The sequence below is a fragment of the Protopterus annectens genome, chromosome 7.part0 (genome assembly GCF_019279795.1).
Source record: "Protopterus annectens isolate FY-2018-M chromosome 7.part0, PAN1.0, whole genome shotgun sequence".
In the NCBI taxonomy this organism is placed as follows: domain Eukaryota; kingdom Metazoa; phylum Chordata; order Ceratodontiformes; family Protopteridae; genus Protopterus; species Protopterus annectens.
The window spans coordinates 498,169,533-498,193,754 of NC_056739.1; the positions used below are offsets into that span (position 1 = coordinate 498,169,533).

A 24,222-nucleotide genomic window follows, 5' to 3' on the forward strand; every position below is an offset into this window, starting at 1 on the left:
AGTGTAAAGAATACTGTGAAATGTGGAACTGCAAAATATGTGACAACATTGCACTCTGGCCCAGTAAAGCATGTTGTGACCCTTTCATATTAGAATTCGGCTCCAGTGCAGCTGGATGAAGGTTTCATGCCCATTGTTTTAAGGCTAAAATTTATGACCAGAATTAAGATGTGGAATGTGCTTTATTGCTCTAGTTTCTGTTAGAATATACATGTGAAATGTCTTCTATTGTTGTAAGTTTCTGTGCAGGTGTTAGGTTGCTAAATAATGCAGTTTGTGGCCAGAGAACTCAGACCAGGTGTTATGATGATGCAATATGAATACTGGGAAAACCTAAGTGTCAAAAATGATGTAATTTGGGATGGCCTTAGAGACATGTTTGTGAGTAATGTTTAAATACTATTTCTCACAAGAGACTGAAAGCATTTTGACTTTGGACATCTAATTCATCAGCACTGTGCCTTATGCTCACATGTAAGTTTTAGCACTGTGATTTCTCGTAGGAATAGTTAAAGCTAGTAAAGATTAATTAGGTATTTTTCTTTGAAATCAGACCTGTCCTACTGTATTATTTTAAGTTTCTGTGTGATCTCTGAACTCTTAGATATCTCTGTGGTGTAGTAGTTTTGTCTTGTGTTTTAATTATTATTAAATATTTTTAAAACCTTCTACCTGTGGCTGATTTGTGTCGATATAACCTCTGGAGTACATTGCATATTTATAGAGGTTATTATAATAGGCCACTCTAAAGTAAGCCTTGACTGTTAGTCATACTACCATTGGATAATAATATTGCACAGTAATAATTGGACACCCTTTTAAGGGCCTTTGAGTAGTTGATATTTATTAGCTGGTGGTGGCAGTAATTACTATTGTATAGCCTGGGTAAAGGGGCACAGCTGGAGAACCTGTGCCAGCCTTTTTCCCAGGAGGGTCTGTGTGGTTGTATAACCTCTTCTCAAAGTGTGTGTGTGGTGTGTCAGCTGCCAGGGTAGGGACACGAAGCACTTTTTGGACAGAGAGGGTACTGGAGGTTAGCTTGCCAGCTAGGCTAAAATCTGGACCCTATAGCTGTGCCAGTGGGGAGTCTTATTGGGGACCTGGAGAGCAAGGGAGCAACCAGCCCCAGACTGATGGTGATCTCTGTGTGCACTTCAGGGAAATTGTACTTTACTGTGTGTATTAGTTATCCTTTCCTCTCTTCTTGGAGATGACCTCCCTGGTGTTAGTGGTGAAGATTGAGGCTCCTTGATTGCTGGACCAGGGCACGGTCGTCACAAGTGCTTGGCAGTGGTGGGATCTGCTTCACACTAATTGGCTTGTAGTGGTGTGGGTAGAGCAAATTCCTGTAGTTTATGCACAGTGATCTCTAAAAGGGTTTTGTACTCTAAAACAGCCATGCAGTGTATACTCAGAGTTCAGATCACAATTGTTTTATTTCTTTTGTTAGCTTAGTGTTAGTCAGGGTGAGCAGGCAGCATATCAGCAGAAGAGTATGGAAAGCTGACAAGGAGCCAGCTGGAGGAGATGTGCCGGGCTAGGGGACTTGTGCATGGAAACCTGACTAAAACAGACCTGATTGCAGCCTTGGTTACAGCTGCATCAGAAAACAGCAGCCTGGAGGACAATCAGACTGACAGCGGAGATACAGTATCCTTGGAGAATGGACAGCTCAACCTTTCTGCAGTGGACTTAAAAATCCAGCTGGAGCTAAAGAGACTTGAGTTGGAGGCCAGGTGTATGGAACTAGAAGCAGCCGAGAAAATGAGTAGTCTACAAGCTGAGGAAACTGAATGGCAGAGGAGGCATGAGAGGGAAATGCTGACTCTTCGCCAGAGTCATGGAGGTAATGGAGAAGGGAGTAACTGGACCCCAGAAGCACAAAAGGTCAGTAAATTTCTTCCACGGTTTAAAGAGGGGGATAATTTTGATAGCTTCATTCATATGTTTGAGCGGGTATGTAAACAGTATGAAGTTGACCAAGGGCTCTGGGTATGGTTCCTGACCCCCTTACTCCATGGTAAAGCTGTAACTTCTTTAGCAAAAATGCATGACACTGAATGTTTTGATTATACTGCTATAAAAAGACATTTGTTAGAATGTTTTAAGCTAACACCTGAAATGTATAGGAAAAGATTTGTGAACATAGACGCAAGGCAGATGAAAATGTATGTGAATATGTTGCTGAACTGAGCACTTATTTTCATAGCTGGGTGAGTGGATGTCAGGTCACCACTTCTGAAGGGCTGGCAGACCTTTTGGTAAGGGAACAAGCCCTTAGCACTTTGCCTGAGGACATGAGGATCTGGTTAGCTAATAAACAGTGTGCTACTTCAGAGGAGTTAGAGAAGAAGGGAGACCTATACTTAGCAAGCAGGGCAGCCCTGCATAGGAAAGGGACCCCCAGTACTGCTCATGGGACTAAAGGAACCCATGGTGGGCAGCACAGACTGCCCCAACAGAATCTGCCAGTAGCAGGGGAAGCCACTAGTCCAGGTACACATCCAGGAGCTAGGGTTAAATGTTTTGAATGCAACCAATGGGGCCATGTGGCATACATGTGTCCACGGAGGCAAGGTGGGGAACCAAAGGTGAGGGAGCCAAGTAAGTGGGAAAAACAAAATGCCAACAGTAGGTTGTCTTGAGACAACAGGGATATGGAACTACCATCCTGCAGATGTCCTGAGAAGGAAGGATTAGGATGAGGCAGTACTATGTACTTATGCAGTTATAGGCAGTGAGGCTAGCAGACACACATGTGGGTCTGGTAGCCTGGGGGAGACCCTGATAGACTGCATACTTGCAGCCAGGACTGCTGAGGTGGTTACTTCAGGGAGTGAGCTACACTGTAGCAGTGAGACTGAATGTGAGCCACAGCTGCTTGTGGATACTGATGTCCCCTTGGACAGGTAACTGCAAAGGTAGAGGTGAGTAGTAGTACCCAGGCTGACAGTGAGGCACCACTGTCAGAGGATGCCAGACTTTCTGTGGAAGGGGAGCTGGGAAGGGTTAAAAGGAGAGACTTGAGACAGGCTCCGCTCTCAGACCCTACACTGCAAGGCCTGAGGCAGGTAGCTAGGGAGGCACCTGATTCTCAAGGGAAGGGGGAATCTGTATACTGGAATAAAGGGTTACTGTACAGAGAGTGGACCCCTGAGGGAGGGCTAGAAGGTGAGAGAGTACAGCAGTTGGTAGTGCCTAGAGCTTACCATCTGGCGCTTCTAGCCATAGCCCATGATATCCCCTTTGCAGGTCATATGGGCATCAAACTGACAAAGAGGCGTATTATGCAAAACTTCTATTGGCCTGGAATTTCCAGAGATGTAACAGAGTACTGCAGGACCTGTGAGCAGTGCCAAAAGGTAGGCAAGGCAGGAGACAAGGTGAGACCTCCTTTGATGCCTTTGCCTGTGATTGAGGAGCCATTTCACTGGGTATCTATGGATATTGTGGGTCCTCTGAGTACCCCAAGTTCCACAAGGAAAAAGTATATCCTAGTGATTATAGATTGTGCTACACGATGCCCTGAGGCAGTGGCTTTGTCCTCCATTGAGGCAGAGAAGGTGGCAAATGCTTTGCTAGAGATTTTCAGCAGGGTAGGTTTCCCAAAGGAAATACTGTCTGACAGAGGTGCCAATTTTATGTCAGTCCTGCTGGCTTGTCTGTGGACGTCCTGCGGGGTGAAGCACATGAAGACCACCCCCTACCAACCCCAGACTAATGGTCTTGTTGAGAGGTTAAACCCTACAATCAAGTCCATGCTATGGGCATTTGCAGATCAGTTTAAGTGGGAGTGGGACAAATATTTGGCCCATCTGTATTTTGCTTACAGAGAGGTTCCCCAGGAATTCATAGGTTTTTCACCCTTTGAGTTGCTGTATGGGCAAAGGGTGAGGGGACGTCTAGATTTAATTCGAGATGAGTGGGAAGGTGAGTGTGAGTCTCACAAGGAGTCTGTTGTGGCATATGTCCTGAACCTCAGGACAAGGCTCAGGGAACTCATGGGCCTGGCCCAGGAGCACCTGGCAGAAGCCCAACAACAGAAAAAGGTGTAATATGACAGGAATGCTTGAGCTAGAGAGTATCCTGTAGGGCAGCAGGTAATGGTTCTCATTTCTGTTAGACACAACAAGCTGCAAGCAGCTTGGGAGGGACCCTACAAGGTGGTAAGAAAGGTATGTGATGTTAACTATATGGTGGAAGTGCTAGGCAGATGGTAGGGGCACAAATTGTACCATGTTAACATGATGAAACCTTACCATGATAGGGAGGCCCTTGTGCTGAGGATTTGCAGTGGATTGCAGGAGGAGTCTGACAGTGATCTTGTGACTGATCTCCTCAGTGAGGCTCGGGCTAACACCTCGGTGGAAGGGGTAGCAATGTCCTAGCAGCTATCTCCTACCCAGGTTCGAGAAATCCTAGCAATGTTGCAGGAGTTTGGGGGCATATTCACCAGGAAACTAGAGAGCACCCACTTGGTGCAGCACCAGGTAGATACAGGACCCCAAAGGCCTATCAGGCAGGCCCCTTATAGGGTGCCTGAGAGAGTCAAACAGACTCTGAGGGAGGAGGTACAGGAGATGTTGGAACTAAGGGTGATTCAAGATTCCAACACTCCCTGGACCTCACCAGTAGTGTTGGTGCCAAAGAAGGATGGCAGCACCAGGTTCTGTGTGGATTACAGGAAATTAAATAGTCACACAGAGTCAGATGCTTACCCCATGCCTAGGACAGATGAGACCCTAGAGCAGCTGGGTGGGGCTAAGTATCTTACAACCATTGATCTTACCAAGGGTTACTGGCAGGTGCCCTTGACTCCCAGTGCTAGAGAGAAGTCAGCCTTTGTGACTCCTTTTGGCTTGTATGAGATCACATAGATGCCCTTTGGGATGAAGAATGCCCCAGTGACTTTCCAGAGGCTGGTAGATCATATCTTAGCAGGAGCAGGAGGGTTTGCCCTTGCTTACATGGATGATATTGCTATCTACAGCCATTCCTGGCAAGAGCACCTTCATCATGTCAGAGAGGTGCTGGGCAGACTACAGAGGGCAGGGTTGACCATTAAGCCGAGCAAATGTCAGGTGGGTATGGCAGACGTCTCCTACCTAGGACATAGAGTGGAATGGTAAAATAAGGCCAGAACCTGCCAAAGTGGAAGCTGTTCAGGCATGGCCTACACCTGTTACCAAAAATCAGGTGAGGGCATTCTTGGGGACAGCAGGGTACTATAGAAAGTTTGTTCCCAGTTATAGTACCATAGCTGCTCTCCTCACAGACCTGACAAGGAAGAGAAGGCCAGATAAGGTAGTGTGGACCCCAGTGTGTGAGCAGGCATTTCAGAAGCTTAAGGAAGCTTTGGGAGGACCCCCTGTGTTAGCCAATCCAGACTACAGCAAAGACTTTGTTGTGCAGGTGGATGCTTCAAACTATGGGGTGGGGGCTGTACTTAGCCATATTTTTTCAGAGGGAGAAGAGCACCCAGTGGTTTATCTCAGTCATAGGCTCCAACCCAGGGAGGAATGCTATACAGCGGTAGAAAAGGAATGTCTAGCCATAGTGTGGGCACTACAAAAACTTCAGCCTTATCTGTATAGAAGAAAATTCACTGTGATGACAGATCACAACCCTCTAACATGGTTAAACAGAGCCAGTCAGCAAAATGCCAAGTTGCTAAGATGGAGTCTGGGGTTGCAAGCATATGCTATGTCAGTGCAGCACCACAGTGGGAGTAACAATGCCAGTGCAGATGGGCTCTCAAGACAAGGAATGGCGTGAGGTACACCCAGATAGATCTGACACTCTCAAGCGATATTTCTCAAGGGGCACTTGAAAAACTTTCTTGAGTTCCCCGGAGGGGAAGAGATGTGACGATTGGGGAGAGATGGGCAAAGGCTGCCAGCCTAGTCAAATAGAATTTTATATAAAATTCTGGTATTTGTGAATAAATGTAAAATACAGGCATGTTTCTTGAGTGTAAAGAATACTGTGAAATGTGGAACTGCAAAATATGTGACAACATTGCACTCTACTGGCCCAGTGAAGCATGTTGTGACCCTTTCATATTATAATTCGGCTCCACTGCGGCTAGATGAAGGTTTCATGCTCATTGTTGTAAGGCTAAAGTTTATGACCAGAATTAAGATGTGGAATGTGCTTTATTGCTCTAGTTTTGGTTAGAATATACATGTGAAATGTCTTCTATTTTTGTAAGTTTCTGTGCAGGTGTTAAATTGCTAAATAATGCAGTTTGTGGCCTGAGAACTCAGACCAGGTGTTAAGATGATGCAATATGAATACTGAGAAAACCTAAGTGTCAAAATGATGTAATTTGGGATGGCCTTAGAGACATGTTTGTTAGTAATGTTTAAATACTATTTCTCACAAGAGACTGAAAGCATTTTGACTTTTGACATCTAACTCATCAGCACTCTGCCTAATGCTCACATGTAAGTTTTAGCACTGTGATTTCTTGTAGGAATAGTTAAAGCTAGTAAAGATTAATTAGGTATTTTCCTTTGAAATCAGACCTGTCCTACTGTATTATTTTAAGTTTTTGTGTGATCTCTGAACTCTTAGATATCTCTGTGGTGTAGCAGTTTTGTCTTGTGTTTTAATTATTTATTATTAAATATTTTTAAAACCTTCTACCTGTGGTTGATTTGTGTGTAGATAACCTCTAGAGTACATTGCACATTTATAGAGGTTATTGTAGTAGGCCACTCTAAAGTAAGCCTTGACTGTTAGTCATACTACCATTGGATAATAATATTGCACAGTAATAACTGGACACCCTTTTAAAGGCCTTTGAGTAGCTGATATTTATTAGCTGGTGGTGGCAGTAACTACTTCCGTATAGCCTGGGTAAAGGGGCACAGCTCGAGAACCTGTGCCAGCCTTTTTCCCAGGAGGGTCTGTGTGGTTGTATAACCTCTTTTCAAAGTGTGTGTGTGGTGTGTCAGCTACTTGGGCAGGGACACAAAGTACTGGTTGGACAGAGAGGGTACTGGAGATTAGCTTGCCAGCTAGGCTAAGATCTGGACCCTATAGCTGTGCCAGTGGGGAGTCTTATTGGGAACCTGGAGAGCAAGGGAGCAACCAGCCCCAGACTGACTGTGATCTCTCTGGGCACTTAAGGGAAATTGTACTTTACTGCGTGTATTAGTTATACTTTTCTCTTCTATGAGATGACCTCCCTGGTGTTAGTGGTAAGGATTGAGGCTCCTTTATTGCTGGGACAGGGCACGGTCGTCACAAGTGTATTGAAAGAATGCTTATTTTGACCATGTGCAGGCACAGAGAAGCATACAGCATCATACCCACAGCTTCAATAGCCAAGGGCATGGAGGGGTAATTATAATGTCCTTGGCATCATAGGCATATAGAGACAGTGGGCAGTATGTCAGGTATCAGTAGCAGGATGCCCAGCGGGCATGTCATTGTCAGTGAAAATGCAATGGACAATGGGCAATGTCTTTATTAATGGTGTTTCTGTGGAGCATTCCTTCCCCTTCACATCATCGTGGGAACATTACTTTAATATACTGTGACTACAGGAGCATGCAGGATATACTCCATACTGTAGCACATTTCTACATGTTGTAGTTACATAAGCATGTACTGTACACCAAGCACAACACACTTCACATCACCTGTCCTCTTTTTGTTGGTTATTGAAGCTCTGGTTATGGTGGTACATGCTTTATTGGTCCATAGTCAGTTTGTGACACAGCCATATCTTTGCAGCTGAATTTCACTTCAGCCATGTATCCTAAACCAAATATACCCAGAAGGAATATCTTATGACCTAAAAGCCTGATTCCAAGGACCAGACTACAGTGAGTATATACATTTTATACAGACCACGCTACAGTAAGTATGTGCATTTTGTACAGATCACACTGCAGTGATTATATACATTTTGTACAGATCACACTGCAATGAGTATGTGCATTTTGTATAGATCATACTATAGTTTTTATGTGCATTTTCTACAGATCACACTGAAGTGAATATGTGCTCTTGTACAGATCATACTGCAGTCAGTATGTGCTCTTGTATAGATCACATTGTGGTGAGTATGTGCATTTTGTACTGATCACACTGCAGTATGTGTTCTTAGCACGGATCTTGCGGTTGCAGCTGTTGCTCCCTGTTTCTTATTATATCCTTACTATAATCATGCAGTAGAAGAATGCTTACTTTAGATTCATTGCTTATGGATTTATTTATTTATTTGAGTTTGTTTCCAGAGCGAAGACTCTTTGTACCTAATCTGAGCAATTGCAACAGTTATTGTTGCATTATATTCAGAATACATATACATTTATGAAAATTTTCTAAATAAAGTGGTCTAATTTCTCATTTTACTATGTTTAAGATCTCATGCCATCATAGTAGGCAATAGAATGCCATTTTCCCAGTGTGACACTTTAACTGATAACATTGTATTCACTATATATACTGTGTCTATGGAGGTTTCACCTGGTTCTGGCATATATTCAGGACCGATTATTCCTACATTCCTTCTATTACACATTCCAGTAGCTGGAGCTCAGGCAGTAAGTTGACTTTATTTATGGAGTGCAGTAGATGTCAGACCTCATTTCTGCTTCTCAGACCTGGCACTAAACATATTAGGATTGCAGAGTTTGGTCTTAGCAGTAGCAGTCTAATGGTCCAAACAGTCAGGCTACCATAATGAAACATGCGGCTTATTTTCTCATGTGCACAATTTTCCCTCATGTCCTAGGGTAAGAAGACTAGTCTGGATTTGCTTCAATGCAGCAGCACTGAGAAAGAAAGAGAGCGAGAGAGAGAGAGGGAGAGACAGAGAGATTCTTAACTTGTTGCAAGGGCACTGTCACACATGTTGCTAACTACAAGATGCTAACAAGGAGCAGATGGTGAGATCTGGCCTACACCTGGACTTGTACTCCTTGTTAATCCTCTGAGTTGGCAAAAAACAAGGGCAGCAAAACACACTGATGCAAACTCATTAGTGTGACACTATTGTAGATATTTTTGTCTAGCTTATGTTACAATGGTAGCACTTTTGCTCTAAGGTGATGTTCTTAATATAAAAGAGACAAGGTTCATAAGATGTGGGAGTTCATGATGGGTGATTATATACTGCACTTTCCCCTTCAAGAAAAACAGTGGCTGGGGTTTCACTAGTCTCCACAAATGACAAACGCACAAGGCTCAGGACTAATTCTGTTTTGGGGACTATCAGTCATTATGTATGTTTGTTATGGATTTTAGATACATGTCACCCTGAAAAACAAAAATAAGGGTGTATCTAACAACTACAAACAGACAATCAAACCAGGGAACATCTGACCACTACAAAAGATACAATGACAAGAGGGAACATCTGACCACCACGTGATGGACAATGCTGGAAGGAGACATCTAATTATTACATGGTGGATAATGATAAGTGAGGATATACGAGTGCCATGAGATAGAAAGCAGTCAAGAAGGTACACCTGACTACTGCATGATAAAGGATATGAAATTAATGCATGATGGACAATGACAGCAGGGGGCATCTGATAATGACATGAAGGCCAGTGGATATGTGTTCCTGCAATAGATAATGATAATAAGGAACATCTGATCATGCCATGATGGACAGTGGACATCTGACCATGTAATGAATACAATATGTTAACACTGGACATATGATTATGGGATTATGGACAAGGTACAGCCAGTCCTGTGATGGATAACAATAACAAATGGGGCAGCTGGTTACCACATGCTAGCCATAATAGGAGGGGATGTTTGACTGCAACATGATGCTAACAGTAATGATGCCTGCCCTGCATGGCAAAATACTCAACTAACAAACAAGTCTGTGCCCCAAAGCATTACTCAGCATCCACTTCAAAATGCATTCAAAGACTTGCAAGTTTAGGTGGGTACTTGGAGTGGAAGATGATGACAAGAAGTATCATTTAGTTCCTTTTGTTTAGTGAGGTTCTGTGTCAGTGCTTTTAATGGAGAGGCTCATTTAACAAGCTGCTCAGTACATATAAACAAACACAGATATACATATGTGTAGCCATGTGCATATGTCTTGCATATTTAGTTACATATTTTCTTTCATATTTAAAAAAAACTTCACGTGCTTTTTTTAATAAAAATATTTTAGAATGAATCAATTTTCTTGAACCATTTGTTAATAAATTATTTACTTCTTATATAAAGACACAAACTCATTTATAATTTGTACTGTGTATTTCAGCCCTTAACTGAAATCTATATTTTTGGCATGCTAAAGTCAGTTATTTGTGATCCACAGCTAATATGAATAAATTAAACATCTTGATGTGGTCTTGTGCTTCCTGCTGTCAGAAGTACACACAGGCTACCACTTTTAACAATAAAAACTACTCAAGAATCTTATTTTAATTCCCAAGCAGAGCCATTTTAGGGTAATTAATTTGATGCAGTACTAGCAATGCAAGCTGTCTGAAAACATTCTGTCCTATTTTTTTTTTTTTTTTGCTCAATTAATACAGTTTTGGTTCTGTAAGTATGCTGCCACCCCAAGAATTGCATACATTTTACGGAGAGTTGTAGCCTAAATGTCTTGAAAAAAGAAGAATAAAAAACTTGAAGTCATTTTAGAGTTACACATAAACATTTTAAATTATTGAATTATAAATATGGTTTGGCAGTTTCTCTTGACCAAGAGAATACCAAATACAACATGATTATGCGCCTACTATAATCTTAGATTTTAGGCTTATTTGGCATCTTTAATGGACAATCTCAATCACAGCATGTGTGATGTAAAAAGATGTGAATTAACAGTCTTGTAATGTACAAACACTGCAAAACAACGTATCTTGACAGCAACAGAAGCAGTGAACATCCTTCCTTTCTGTTAAACTTGGCTGAAAAATTTATGATAGCCATCACTTGATAAGAGTTGAGTGTGTCAGAATTAACACTGATTATCAGTGCAAAATATTAGTGCAAAAGCATAGCTTGCACTCACAAAAAAAGTATTGCAAACCTTCAGATTTGAATCTCGTGACTCCCACTTTCTGAGCAATTTCTAACGAATGTCTTAAAATTCATGTACTAGTACACTGCTGTTTGGAAAGCTATTTAACTTTGTGAAAGTCCATGCCCTATAGCAATAAAAAAAAAAGAAAATGTCAGTCACGGGAACTGAACCCATGTCAATATGGACATAATTTCCCACTCAGCCACAGAAAAAAGTACTATTTGCATTGCACGAGCCAAGCATCATTTGATAAGAGCTGATTGGGTCAGAATTACTTTGCTGTGAAAAAAATATAATTTCCAGTACACCAGGACTGATCATCAGTGCAAAGACAGCTTGCAGATGCCAAAAAAATGTATTACAGATCTACAGATTTGAATCTTATGACTCCCACTTTCTGGGCAATTTCTGACAAATGTATTAAAATTCATGCAATAACACGCTGCTCTTTGGAAAACAGTTTGACTTAGTGTAAGTTTTTTCTGAGTCAGTGCCCTACAGTAAGAAAAAAGTGTCAGTTATGGAAACTGAACCTAAGTCCACATGGACATCATGTCCCTCTCAGCCACAGGAAAAAAGTACTATATCCATCGTGAGAGACACACATTAATCTTCACAATAGGGACAATTGATTTATATAAATGAAAATGACATGGGATTAGAAATCATGAACTTTTCTTCTACTGGGAAACTTCTTCCTGCTAATGCTTTCAGAGTAATGCAAGAAATATTCTGACTTAATGGTTTAAAAAATCACTTACACTGTTCTGTTTTGTGTTGATGGCCTCTGGCAGGATGCTGGCTGTGTCCAGAAGAAAACCACTATTGAGATGAAGAGAAGATACCTCATGTTGTCATGTAGGAAGGCAAACCCTGACTAACGCAGTGTCAGTTGTGCAGTTTCCAGCCTAAATGCCTTTCCCAGAACTCTAAGGCTCCGACTCACTGGGAGGGTATAATCACTAACAGATGGACGGAGTAGTGTATAAATAAGACTGTAGGAATCAAAGTCGAATGTTGGGGGGGGTGAACATTTTTGGAAACAGTTTCAGCTCTCTGAAGCAGACAGAAGGATAAATCCAAAAAATCTTCTGTTAGTGTTTCAAGACAGGATAGTTCCCAGATATATTAATGATGAACATCTACATTCTTTTTGCCCTAAACACTAACAAACACAGTCTTCTTTGCACATCTCTGCTGTAAATTAGGAGATGCAGTGAGACTGTGCATTTTATGTTATGTTTTGCAGAATATATATATATATATATATATATATAATTAGATAGCTATACTGTTTGTGTGTGTGTGTGTGTGTGTATATATATATATATATATATATATATATTAAAATATATATGTTTATATATAAAACTGGAAAAAGCAAAAGCAACAGAAAAACAAAACTTCAAACCATCAAGTTTGGTTTTAAAATCTAGTTTAATATGTTTTCTGGCTTTAAGTAAAAGTTTTTTTCTTGGTTTCTTCCTCTTATGCTCCCATTGTTTCTTCACTAATTCTTTCTTCAGCCTGTCTTCCTTCATTTATTAACACTGTTCACAGTCTGAAGGCTTATTAAATATTTTTTTAAGCAAGATGAACTTACTTATACCTGGTATCACCCCAGATATATTGATTTCCACACGTTATGCAATATAAAATTAGTAGCAGTTTTAGATCACTGTAAAATTATCGATGATGAAGCTGTTCTGCATATTATTTTAAATAAAGGTAAACAGGACAAATAATAATCTGATTTATTAAACCTGATGCTGTTCCCAAATGTCAATTTGCATGCTAAATGTTTTACTGATCACTGCATCTTGACAGATTATATCAGCCTTATTCTGTTTGATAGAAAACTGGACATAGCCTTTAACTACAAATCCCATAATACTTTGCTCTAATAGGTATAGCAGTCTCTAATACTTGTTAAAGTTTGAGAAAGTCCTATTTAGACATTTTACAAGTTCTTCATTCTGCTCAAAGTAAGTACTATCCTCTGCAGTGACATATTTGATACTAATTTAAAGATGCCTGATATTCTTCCCCATGTAACAGCATATATGCTCACCACAAATATTCCTCCCAAATAAACAGATTCCACTTGACAGTAAGATACGAAACCATCTGTTTTCCTTTTCCTAGCTCTTGCTACCACTGCTGTACTTATGTCAATCCAGATGCAGTTTTTAATCAATGAATTTGAATAATATATTTGCCCAGCCCACATGTTTGCTTTCTATGTTGAAATCATTATATAGGTTGAAAACCCTTAGTGCCACTGTACTCACTTACCTAGTGAATTCCGTTTGTTATTTCATTTTACACAGTGTGCACTTCTGACATAGAATGCTGCTACGGCTGACAGCACTGATAAAACACACTCTAGGGTATGCCTTGCTTAGTTCAGCAGAAAACTCAAGTCATCCAGAGGTTAGCCTGCATCAATACGAAACCTGTTTGTGCACATAGTTTGGAATACCCTTCCCCCAAATATGATACTGTTATAGTGAGACTTCTTTCTGAGTCTCCGCTGTTTCTTGTTGGGCTTCCCACTTTCATTAAAGTTTAAGCAAGTGTTTGGGGAGGTGTGTGTGTGTGTGTGGGGGGGCAGAAATGCCATCAATGCTCTGCTTTATTCATAAACAGGTCTCTCTTTCTCTTTGGATACAGACCAGCTCTTGAACCATCAGTGAGATCAGTGAAAGTATTTATGATCCAAAATGAGAAAAACCAACACAACATTTGCTTACTGTAAATGCTTTATTTAGTTTGCAATTAAAATTGGCACATTTTTGATGGTTTTTATTTTTTTGCATGTCAGACAAAGTTTGGCATTCACAAATGCTGACATGCTAAATTGTTTTTTCATTTTCTGTTAAAGACGTAACACAGGTACAAAACTTTAGGTTTTATTTAATATTATAAAAGATATGGATGAGGATGGCACACACACACACACACACACACACACACACACACACACACACACACACACACACACACACACACACACACTGTTTTAGCTATAATTTTTCTGTTTTTAGCTTCACACAGAAAGTAAAATTTGCCTGTTGCTTTTTAACACTTCTAGAAGTCTCTGCTGCCATGTGGAGTGACTTATTCCTTGTTTTATATGTGCTTTTGCACACATTACATATATATATGTTTATAGATACATGTGAAGAATGCCGGCAGAGTAAGAGTACTGATTTATATAGACTGCTGAATAGCTGCACATAATCCATATGTACCTTTTTTCCTTCCATTACACATACCGCGCATACTCTAGGTTGCAAGGTTGCATTTACCTCATCTGATGGCTTGCACTTCTCCAATAAAAAATGTGATTTCCATATCCATGCTATGCTTTGTGTAAAAGAATATGTCCTCATATCTACTGTGAAAAAAAAAATTTCATTTGCCAACCCTGACTTTTCCTGCCCTTTAGTTTTTTTTTTTTTTTTTTTGTATTTTCATTCCTCACATCCATCCATCCCCAACCCCTTTTCCCATTTTTTGCAACTAGGGTCTCGATGTCACTTCAACACTGACAATCATCTAGAGCTAAGTTTATCCCTTATACCCATATGGTACCTCATACCTTCCCTTTTCCAATGTGTACATACTCTGGGCCTTTTTTCCTCATAGGTTCATAGGTGTTTACTAGGTTAATGACTGCAAGTTCGTCTTTAAGCCTAGCCATGCATCCCAAATCTCTGACAAGTTGAGATACCCTTGGTAAGTCTAAGCAGGGATTTGGGAGATGAACCATTTAGAGGGTACCTGTCTCCATTCGAGACCCTTTATTTCTGCCTTTATTATCCAACTTTTTTATCTCTCATCATCCTTGTGAACCTTTTCTGTGTTTCTCTAGCAGCATGGTGTTTTTCTTGTCTAAGATACAGCATGTAGAACTGGACAGAGTACTCCAGCTATGGAAGCACCACTACTATCTCAAGATTACCTATGCCACCTTTTAGTTCACATCTCTGGATATATACCCCAGAGGCCAAAGTCTAGTCATCACCTTCTCATATTGTATCAAGCTGTTCATCTTAGCTGTCAAAATGTCTCCTCAGTCTTTTTCTTCCTGTACCTCAGTCAACACTGTTTTACCATTTCCCATATCTCTGTTGCCGTGATGTTTTCTTACACACACACACACACACACACACACACACACACACACACACACACACACACACACACACACAAATTCATGTACACATACTTACTCTCAGACATAGACCACACATATTTCCTTTATAAATTGTCAACCTATGTATAATTTATTTTTGTTTTTTTGCATTGGAGACATAGTATTAACTCTTTCTTCCTGTTGTTCCCTAAACATTGTACATTGCCTCATGGAGGGGTTATATCTCTCTCTACATGTGATTTATTTTATGGTGTCCCAGGGAACATGGCATTCAGCCGAGGGAAATGCCAGGATTTTAAGTGTGCAATACCGCTGCCCTCTGACATATTATACATGCCTCCACACATGGGATATACCTGCTGTTCTTGTGCAGTCAGCATGCACCCCACCAAAGTTTAAAGGAGAACAGCGATGGTCGAGATTTGTTCTTCTCCTGTAGTCTCGGTTTTAGCACAAGAAATCTGGGCAAAGCCTAAAATAATTGGAGGACAAAGGTCCAAAAATAAGTACAGATTTTAAATATTGTTCTTATAAACTTAGAACATTGCTAGAATAACAGAATTTATGATAGCATGTATTTTCTGAAGGATATGAAGTCTGAAATTATTTAGTAACTGCAATCCTGAATGATTTGCGAGAAAACCACAAATTGTATAAGAAACAGACCAAAAATATGAGGCAAAAATCTGGACAGTTGAGAGGTAAAATTAATAAATAATATACACACACACTCACACACACACACACTACACACACATACACACACACACACACACACACACACACACACACACACACACACACACACACACACACACACACACACAATGTGTGTGTTGTGGATCTACTTCTATTCTTTGAATGTCCACATAATAGAATGTCATATAGTTGAGAAGAGAAGACCATAACTGCAATGTAATGAAAGAACAATACTTTGAAACTGAAAATAAAATATTTACAGCTCATGTCCAAACACACTCAGACTTCCTGAATTCAGATATTTGGACGACCCACATACATCCCTGCATTGTTTCTTTGTGTATTGCTTATCCAGTCTCTCTTCCCAATCCTTTCTAACCTCCTCTGATTAATCATGCAATATTTTATATGCTCTACTAATTATTCCTTTTTAGCAGCAACTTCTGTTATAGATTCTACTAAAAACTCTACAAGTACTGGCCTTTTGCTTTTGACCTCCCTATTTCTTTCTCTGTGCTTATACGCTGATGTCAGTCCTTGATAGGGAAGGCAATTTCTAACTTGCAATCCAAATAAATTCTTGGCATCTTCCCATTTTATTACCTTTCCCTCTCTAGTTATTTGCACCCAATAGCTTGGTTTCTCTAACAGTTTTCTCCAATAAATACCAGCTCCCTCTTGCCTGTTATCTGTATTCTTAATTGCAGTCACCCTTATTGGCAGAATCTCCTTTTTCCATTCCTGCTTTGTCTTACTTCTTAAAATACTTTCTGCTACTTTATGAATATAATATTCTGTATGATTATTGTTATTCTCCTTAAAGGTCTGCATCCAAAATCCCAGTCTCTCCTAGTTTCTTGAGCTTCCCCCTGTTTCATTATCAACCCTTTCCACTTTGAGTGATAGTTTTCTGTTTGTGTTATGTATAGGAGCCTTAACTGTGTTGCTCTGAAATACCCCATCCACATTGTACTATTGGAGGAATCAGCTTAACCCACTTGATTCTTGCCATCTTCCCCTCCAAGATAAGATCCTTCAATTCTTTATTAATTACCACCCACAACTTCTCCTCTGGTTGATAAAAATATGCCTAACCTGCGTACAAGACTAAAGGGACTAAAAGCATTTTAACTGCTTGTTCTTACTATCAATATCCATATTAACAGAACTTCAGTTTTCTCAGTTTTTATTCTGTTTTGTTTAGTCTCTTGCCACACATCCTTAGCTGCCACACCAGAATCATTTTAATCCATACTCCTAAATACTTCATTTTATCATGCCCCTATAAATATGGATATTGGTGAACCAATTTGTGTGTGGGTACATAATTTGCTGTTATTGCCTTTGTTTTAGCGTCATTAATTTTGTATCCTGAAAAGAATACCAATCGTATCCTTGAATTTCTGAGTCAGTTATTTTCTTTGCCAGTGGTTCTCAATATAATGCAAATAACAAATGGGAAACTAGAGTACAGCTTCCTGGTTCCTCTGCTCAAGCAGAAATTATCAGAGAGGACCCCACCCACTTTAAGTTTCACCTCCAATCCTTCATATATCCTCCTAATTAACCTTATAATTTTATCAGGGAATGCAAATGCTTCCATTGCCCTGCTCATAAAGTCCCAGCTTACTCTGTCCAATGCTTTCTCTGCATCAAGACTCACCAATAACAATGGTATTTTCTTGCATTCTGCTTCCCTTTGGATCATTAAAGTTCTGTTAATGTTGTCAAATGTTTGCATACTGTCCACAAAACCACATTGATCCATATCTATCTATTCTTTTAGCTATTATAAACATATACACTTTATAATCATAGTTTAGCATTTAGTATGGGTCTGTATGAAGCTGGATCTGATAGATCTTTACCCTCTTTAGGTATTACAACTACCACTGCTTTCTTCCAGGATGTTGGTACTTCTCCTCCTCTTAAAATACTATTAAAGAAAACCTTCCAGATCTTTATCAGTTTTGTCCCTCCTAGCTTCCAAACTTTCACACGAATACTTTCCTGTAGATTGGTTATACAGCACGGTTTTTATCTCTTCTCCTCCTATACCGTTAGTAATTGAGCCTCATCTACCTCTAACCTTGGCATATTTAATTCTTCCATAAACATTTCTATTTGTACCTTTCCTTGATATCTATATTTCTTTGCTTTATACTGACTTATAGAATTTCTAAAATATTTCTAGTACTTCTATAGGATCTCTTGTTATTTTCCTTGTTATAGGTTCCCTAAGCGTACCTCTTTGTACTTTTTGTTGTCTGAATCTTTGTGCTAAAAGTTTTTGTTCTCTAGAGTTATTATCAAAAAACAGTTGCTTAACAGCAATCTTTCAACCCTCATGCATATTATCAAGGTAATCCCTTATTTTCTGTTTAGCATTCTGCGATTGCTCCTCTTTCTTGTTCTGTGGGAATCCCCCTATTTTTCAATACTTTAACGCTTGTCAGTCCCTCTAGATAATTCTTATACTTCTTCACCATATCTCCCTTTCTTTTATTTCCACCCTATTTTTAAACTCACTTAAATTTATCCCACTTCCCAGCTATATTTGAAGCAGAACTTTCTATCTTCTGTAATAGCTCCTGAATGATTTCCATTACCCATTCCTTAAATTCCTCTTTTTTCAGCAGATAGGTGGGAAAGTGACAGTGTCTCATTTTTATTTCATTACTCTGTGTTTTTATTTTAGTTATTATTGGTGAATGATCTGAAATAGTTATTGGGTATGTATCAAGACCTTCAATTAAATGCACATATTACTGTGCTATTTAAATTCTGTCTAGCCTAGCCCCGTTTTTGTATCTTGGGGAATAAATGTAAATTCACTCCAAACTCCTTCAACTGAATTTACATGTTCCATGCCAAATATTTTCATAAATGTATTCAAAAATCTACCCTCCTTTCTTATAGTTTTCCCTTCTGGGCCCTCCAGACAGATTTTCACTGTTGCAGATCAAATTCCAACCACTAATTATAAATAATATTCCTTGCTGAAAGCTGATTATTTCTCTGAGAATTTACTTAAGATCCATTATAGCAGGTTTTGGAGAAATCTAAATATATACCAGTGTAACTTTCCTCCCTTGCAAGTACCCTCTTAGTACTACAACTCTACCATTATTATCTTTTTTTATCCTCTTCTATCAGAATTGGAGTTCCTCTTGCAATTAATAGAAGTACTCCTCTTTCCTTTGCCCAGGGTATTCCACAGAATAGCCATCTTGTAAACTTTTCTTTATCAAATTCACATGTTCAGTTCTTTCCAAGTCTGTCTGCTGTAGCATAGCTATTTGCACTCTACAATTTTAATATAGTTTACTACTCTTTTGTTTTTGTATTTATTTGTGAGACCATCTATGTTAAAAGACATTACAGAAAGCATAATATTATTAAAAATGTATTATTCCCACCTTTTATGTATAACAGGCGTTTTTGTTCATAGGTAGATACTAGGCTATCTGTCCTAGGGCATTTATAAGCCTAGCCAGAGTTTATTTGCCTTCTGGCTCCCTATTAGATTAGCCTACTGTGCCTCTGTAAAGTAGGTCACAGAAGGTACCCTTTTAAGATTAGTTTACTGTGCCTCTGTCTAGCAGGGACACAGAAGAGATCTCAGGGATGAATTTGCGATTTCCCATCCATGCGTCCAGATTTCACTTGAAGAGGGTCAGCGAGGGGCTATGTCTAACATGAATTGGGATTCTATTCCAGAGTGAGGGGAGCCTCTGGGAAATGAATCTGTCCCTCCAGCATGTCCTATTTATTTTTGTGCTGAGGTTTAGGTCCCTGGAGCATGTAGCTTTAAGGGACTTGGATTTTTTGAGGTGGAGCATGTCCATTAATTCTGGGTTTGACATGGCTTTGTACGTCAGGCACAGATCGCCTCTGAGTAGGCGGTAAGCAACTGAGTAGAGCTGGAGTGTTTTTAGTCGAGCTGCATAAGACATCTGTTTGTAGCCCATGATCCTCTTGGTGAGGTACTTTTGGGGTCTCTCCAGTTGCTGCAGGTGTCGGGTAAGGTACATCCCAAAAGGGGCATTGTATTCAATTATGGGCCTGATGAGTGAAGAGTAGAGGGGCACAATGACCTCTCTTGATCTAGATGTGAACCCTTTCGTGATAAGGTGGGCTATATAGAAGGTCTTTCTAACCACTTTGGCAATGTGATTATCAAAGGAGAGATTACTATCTACGTTGGTCCCCAAATCTCTAATTACTTCTTCAGTACTTAATGGATTACCACCTATGTGGTAATTTGTGGGCACCTTGTTTTTCCCAAAGGGGATGACTATGCACTTTTTAGCATTTAGCTTGAGGCCGTGGCTCTGGCACCAAGCATCCGTCTCTGTGAGACCCTTTTGGAGGATGCTTGTGTCAGCTGGAGATTCGATTGTGGCCCCCAGTTTGCAGCCATCTGCACACTTTGTCAGCCATAATCCCCCCGTGTTAGCCTGAACCTCAGAGAAGTATATACCGAACAAGAGAGGTCCCAGAACTGAGCCCTGTGGGACGCCACTTGTAACTGGTTTGGATTCGGACATGGCACCTGTGATTCTGATCATGTGGGTTCTATCTCTGAGCCAGTTTGCAACCCATCTTGTGATATAGGGGTTGATATTTAAGCTGGTAAGCTTATTTATGATGCCCAAGTGGGGTATTGTGTCGAAGGCTTTTGCGAGGTCCAGGTAGGCCGTGTGGACTACCTTGCCCTCATCTATGGCTTTGGTAACTGTTTCAAAGAAATCAACTAGGTTTAAGAGGCAAGATCTGCCCTTAACAAAGCCGAATTGGGTAGGGTCCAGTGTCTGGAGGCTCCCAATGTCTTTGTTTATGAGTTCCATGATAATACGCTCCATAGCTTTACAGACCAGACTAGTCAGGCTTATGGGGCGATAGTTTCCGGGTCTGTTGTGGCACCACCTTTGTGGAGTGGGACCACTGTAGCTGTACTCCATTCTTTGGGTATATATCCTGTAGTAAGGCTAAGTTTGAACAGTGACTTAATGTGAGGGTTCAGTTCTTCTTGGAGCTCATGTAAGACACAGCCTGGGACACTGTACGGTCCCATAGATGCTGTGTTTTTTGCTTTGGAGAGGGCAGCTTTCACCTGTGCATCTGTGATGTCAGGGAGGTTACATTCAGTTGGGATAGGCATTTGCTTCTTTGGGGGGGGAGGGGGGAGAAGCTTGCGCTGAATCTGTCTGCCAGGATGTTGGCTATGTCTGTAGGTTCGGTATATTTTGTACTGTTATGCAACAATTCAGAGCATATCTGGGAGTTTCTGCCCATGTTCCTGACATAACTAAAGAAGGCCTTGTGATTATCTTTAGTGTCTAGGGCAATTTTTCTTTTGAAACTGGCCTTTGATGATTTTATGAGGGATCGAAGTTTCTTGCTAATACTGATCAGAGATGCCTTCCCTTTTTGGGATTTTGCTCTGTCATGTAGTAGCTTCCTCCTTCTGTTGCATAGCTTATTTATGGCCGGGGTCCATCAGACCAGTCTCCTGTGTTTGGAGGAGTGAGTCTTGGTTTTATTTGGGATAGCATGATCCATGCATTCCTGCAGGTGCTCATAGAATGCATTTGTAAAGGATTCTGCGGATTGGGCTGGATTATCCTCTGGCCCAGGGCCTTTGAAGGATTCCACCTCAGTCTTGAGAAGTGCAAAGTTGGCTTTTGAGAAATTCTTTACAGTGATTTCCTTGGCTGGGGGTGGGGATGGGATATGGATGTCCAGGGAAATTTGTTTATCGTCTAATCTTACCAATGAGGGGTTTACCTCTGGTGTGGAACATAGAGTCCCCATGTTGGTGATGACCAGGTCCAATATGTTGTTCCCTCTTGTGGGAGTTGTGACCAGTTGTTCCATTGCGTTAGAGTTTATAAATTCAAGGAACTGTTGGGCGAGGGTGTTTGAGCTTGAGTAGTTTTCCCAGTCAATGTTTGGGTAGTTGAAGTCACCCAATAACATAGTGTTTGGAGAGACCTTCATATTCTCCAGTGTTCTCAGGAATGCCAAGTGGGGTTCCTGTAATAGGGAGGGTGTTCTGTAGCAGGCTGCAAACTGAAAGGCAGTTTTGCCCGCTGTTAGTTGCACATGGATGGTTTCCGATGCTTCTTGCAGTGCCACTAACCTGGAGGTGTAGGTATCTTTGATGACTATAGATACTCCCCCCCCCAGTCTGAGTTTTGGGGCCGAAACGCATGGTATGAGTTATAACCTGGTAGTGCTGGGGTGCTCTCAGGAGCCTTGAACCAGGTTTCTGTTACTGCACAGACATCAGTTTTCTCCATACTGAGGTGAGCCTCGAGTGCGTGCATCTTGAGGTTTAGACTTCTGGCATTGAGTAGCATTACCTTTAGTTTTTTTATCCTTGGGTTGTCTATGGAGGTGGGTTTGTCCTTTGAGCCTTGCCTAAAAAAAGGCACTATGGGGGTGGCAAGAGCCTTGGCCAGTATACGAAAGCCTAAGGGTGACAGGTGCAAGCCGTCCCTAGTGAAGCAACGTGGCTTGTCGAGCATGTCATCCCAGGCTGACAGACACTGGATCCCCTTTGAATGACACCAATACTTTAGCCAGTTGTTGAAACTGATCATTTTGTCTTTATACTGTGGCATCATTCTTGGTGAGGGCAAGATGCTACTCAAGGTCAGGGTCATACCAGCCTGGGCTACATGGTCAGAGAGCTCCTCTATGTCTCTTTTCATGTAGTCCAGGGAGGTACGTCTCACATCATTCACAACAGCATGGACAATGACGGAGTCATACTTGTACTTGCTTTGGAGTGACCTGAGTGCTTGCGTTATGTGGCGGATCCTGGCACCTGACAGGCAGCTTACAGTGACCTTCTCCTTGTTCAGTCTGGTGAGCGGGACGTCAGTGTGCCGGACGGTTTACTATCACAATGCCGACATGCAATTGCACGGCTATGAAGTATTCGAACAACAGATGTTCGAATACTTCATAGTTCGGCAGGTGATGTGAGCGAACGTTATCATTGCGAATGGACTGTGCATTCGCAATGATAATGTTTACTCTTGTGAGGGGATCACGGTACAGTGCGGTTAGGGAAATACATCCCTTTCCTCACTGTAGTGTGATCTCGGAGTTGGAATATTAAGTTGGGGGGGGTGTGGGGGGTGTGAGTTTAGGCTAGATAGGTAGGGAGTTACGGGATGGGTGGGAGTGCTGTGGATTGTCGAAAATGTCACGAGCGACATTTTTGACAATACACAGCTGTTTTCGACATTAGGGACATACGGAAATGTTAATTTCCGATGTTTAAATTCGAAAAGTCAGACACGTTTTATTCTGAGTTTATAATTTATGATAGTAAACCATGCCGGACAATAGAGTCCCCTATAACAAGTGTATTTGGTGTGTTGTTTGGCCTTAAGGGCTGTGACTGTGAGGCACACTGATTTTGTGAGATATGTGATTCGTGGGTATTGTTGAGGGGTGGCTGTTGCTTGGATATCTGCTTAGAAGGTCTTTGCTGTTTAGGCAGATTTTTATTTAGAGCCTCCGAGTATGTTTTTGTGTGTTTATGTGTTGGGTATGCAGATGCAATAGGTCTGTGTGAAACCGGATTTGTGGTGTGGGTGGTTAAATTTTCCTCCTGACTGACTGTGCCAGTCTTGGGTTGAGAGAGCTCTGCCTCCAGTTTGGCTGTGTAACTGCATCTCTCACATGTATTAGAGTTTGTTGGAAGGAGGACAGGGTTGTCTGTGTACATAAGGCAATTGTAACATTGCCTCAAAATTCCCAAATTCAGCAGCTGGACTGGAGAGTAACCTTGAAACTGACCCTTGGACATACCAGATTAGTATAGGGAACTGTTTTTTTACTTGATCAGATTAGGGAAGGGAATTGATTTTTCACTTGATCAGGAAGGACCAATCGGGAGCCTAATACTTATGAGAAGTCAAGGAGGGTGTAGTGCTTTAGTTAGTAAGTGTTTCCTTATAAGATCTAAGCAAGTGCAGGGCTTTAGAAAGAGAATAGAGTGATTACTTTGAGATTTTGAACAGTTCTAAGGGAAAACGTGAAGAGCAGACTTTGTGGAGACTGGAATAGTTTAAACCTGTTTAGGCGGTGCTGCTCAGTGGCGAGACTGCGCAAAAAGAGAGTTGTAGGGTTTTAAGAGAGAGAGAGAGACCAAGGAGTTTAGAATTGACCCAAAATGGCCAATAAAACTACAGCTTCTAGGTAGTAACCACTCCTCCAGGGACAGGCAGGCTGTTCAGTGTTAACCACTCCCACTGGTGAACACAGAGACTTCCCTTTATCCCAAGCAAGCACTAGCCTTCTAGAAACTTCCAAACAGTTC

General features: G+C 40.9%; 1 protein-coding gene across 2 annotated transcripts in view; it reads right to left on the minus strand.

Annotated features, from left to right (window-relative positions):
• Nucleotides 1-11,962, minus strand: part of LOC122806565 (procollagen C-endopeptidase enhancer 2-like) — a 329,452-nt gene extending 317,490 nt beyond the window's left edge. Inside the window, exon 1 of one of the 2 annotated variants that reach the window (XM_044077101.1) lies at nt 11,782-11,962. In XM_044077101.1, the coding sequence (XP_043933036.1) occupies nt 11,782-11,870 (89 nt within the window). In that variant the 5' untranslated portion in view covers nt 11,871-11,962. Of the gene's footprint in view, nt 1-11,026; nt 11,048-11,781 lie in introns of those variants that run through there. The other variant, XM_044077102.1, reaches the window with a different exon arrangement.
• Between the last annotated feature and the right edge of the window lie 12,260 nt (nt 11,963-24,222).